The sequence below is a fragment of the Morone saxatilis genome, unplaced genomic scaffold, assembly GCF_004916995.1.
Source record: "Morone saxatilis isolate NCDOM2014 unplaced genomic scaffold, NCSU_SB_2.0 Contig12, whole genome shotgun sequence".
Taxonomy (NCBI): Eukaryota; Metazoa; Chordata; class Actinopteri; family Moronidae; genus Morone; species Morone saxatilis.
In genome coordinates this window covers 9,065,922-9,068,097 of record NW_023339674.1, presented here as the reverse complement: position 1 = coordinate 9,068,097, position 2,176 = coordinate 9,065,922, and the positions used below count along the sequence as shown (strand labels likewise).

The 2,176-nt window shown below is 39.2% G+C and overlaps 1 protein-coding gene across 1 annotated transcript in view; it reads right to left on the bottom strand.

Annotated features, from left to right (window-relative positions):
- Positions 1 to 1,343, bottom strand: part of LOC118321363 (mpv17-like protein 2) — a 3,139-nt gene extending 1,796 nt beyond the window's left edge. The window contains exons 1-3 of the mRNA XM_035652628.1: positions 1,036 to 1,343; positions 379 to 540; positions 6 to 41 (exon numbers count right to left, since the gene is read on the bottom strand). Of these exons, the coding sequence (XP_035508521.1) occupies positions 6 to 41; positions 379 to 540; positions 1,036 to 1,225 (388 nt within the window). The 5' untranslated portion in view covers positions 1,226 to 1,343. The remainder of the gene's footprint in view (positions 1 to 5; positions 42 to 378; positions 541 to 1,035) is intronic.
- Between the last annotated feature and the right edge of the window lie 833 nt (positions 1,344 to 2,176).

The window sequence follows — 2,176 nt, the reverse complement described above, 5'->3', positions numbered from 1 at the left end:
CCATCCTTCAGATAAAGTGTGTCCCTCCATGAGACCCATACCTGCAATAAACAGAGTTGTCAGACGTGCATCAGTGCCAAGCTTCATTGATACTAACTCCAGATAAGTTCAGAGGCCGGAGGAGTGATGAACTCTTATAAAGCGTGACTTATAAACAAAAACTTCAAATACAACAGCGACCTTTAAACTCCGTCCACCTCTGATATTGACACACACCTTCTGTCTTACCCAACGCCTTCAAGTGTGACCTTTGACTCTTGTTTTACGTGAGTGTGTCATAGAGAAACAGCTTATGTGCTAACGCCCTCACAAATGTATGTATGTGTGCACTGCAGAGGACGGAGACAGGCTGCTTAGATGCCATAAAATCCTTCTTACCTAAAAAATACCACAGCCCGATTGTCGGTGAGGCGATCAGCTGGTCCACCAGAACCTTCTTTCCCACCGTGTTCATAGCTCTACCGACGTACACTCTGTCCAGCCAGCCGTACCAGTGGTGCAGCAGTGGACCCATTGAGCAGCCCACCGCAAACATACAGCCTATAGGGAGAAAGAAATAAGGAAAAAAGGAATGAATGGCGCTGAGGTTCATTCAAAATGTAACACACATTATCCAAAATACCATATTCTTTATTAAGAGGTGGAGATTTGAGCGTACTGTACTTTATTAGGATGAAAAATAGTTTAGAATTTGCTGTTTTGTATTGAATAATGGAGATTCAATCTGTTAACAGAGTAATGTGCACTAAGAAAGATATTTATAATAATAAACATTAATATTTTTCTTGTAAACCTTCTTTATCTAACACACTCTGGTCTATACTTTTCTGTGTGTGCAGTTGGTCATTGTTAGAAAACAAACCCTGACAGGGTGAATCAGGACACTGACGTAAAGTAGATCCTGTTTATTGCACACTGAGTGAGGCCAGTCATCAGTCATGGGGAGAAACAAGGCACCAGCACCTCCAGTATTGACAGTATTATTCTCACATTGCAATAATTACATCACCCTGGCTCCACTTTTCCCTCTCTCACCTGTCCTCCTCCAGTCTCGGACTCTGTCTTGCTGCTTGTGGATCTCCCGGCTCTGCTGCAGGAAGTCTCCCAATCCCAGCATGACTCCTCCACTCAACGTGTTGGTGAGGATCAGGTACCGGCCCTGGAAAAACGGCCGCCAGGAGAACCGTATCCGGACCAGAAACTCTTTACCCGCCCGGGGAAGCATGATGTTTGGACTGCAGAGAAAGAGCTGTCATCTGCAGGAGAAAAACACCTCTCTGTCTCTCTCTGTGGAAAAGATGTTTTTCTAAAGCCTATAAAAGAAAAAACAAGGATTTTCGTTATTTCACCAGCGTGTTTCGGCATAAAGGCTTGAGGGCGATCTCCCATAAGTGTAAAACACACAAGCTATATGTCTAGTCTACAAGACAGCTGAGTCTTTATCAGTTAATTCAATGAGAGAGCTGCACCTACAAAATAAAAGCACACAATATAAAACAAACATCACACTGTCACAAAACACCTTCACTAAAAATAAGAGAATATAAAACCCGTGTGACTATTTAAAGCTGGTATTACTACAAAACTTTTAGAAAATCATGTAAAATAAAATAAAAACGACCATAAAACTTTCCTGTGGTAAAATTCATTTTGTATTTGGCTGTATACTTCTAAAGAGTTTAAACCCAGAAAACCTCTCTTCATTTCCATAGTAAGTTAATATCACCCACTCTGGGCTCCAAATTGATCTGATCAATACAAAAAAGAATATATATATTGTTTGGCCTCCAGCTAAGTTTTGTTGTAACATTATGAACAGCCGTCTGCAGCTGGCCTCATTAACAAGGCCCGGATCCCCCACTGACACTGACTCTTATACCCACCCTATATATGCATTACATTAATGCACTCCCGTCTTCTGTACAGTCTTCTTATCTTTATTTATTTATATTTTTAAAAAGTACTTCATTCTTGTGTGATTTTTGTGTGATTTGTATATTTTAAGCACCATTGCACCAGGACAAATTCCTCGTATGTGTAAAAAAAAAAAAAAAAGTGTAATAATGTTTCAGCCTTTGTTTTGCATTGAATAAAAACACTATATAATAATATATATATATATATATATATTATATTTTGTGTATATTAATATACATATATATATATCATATATATA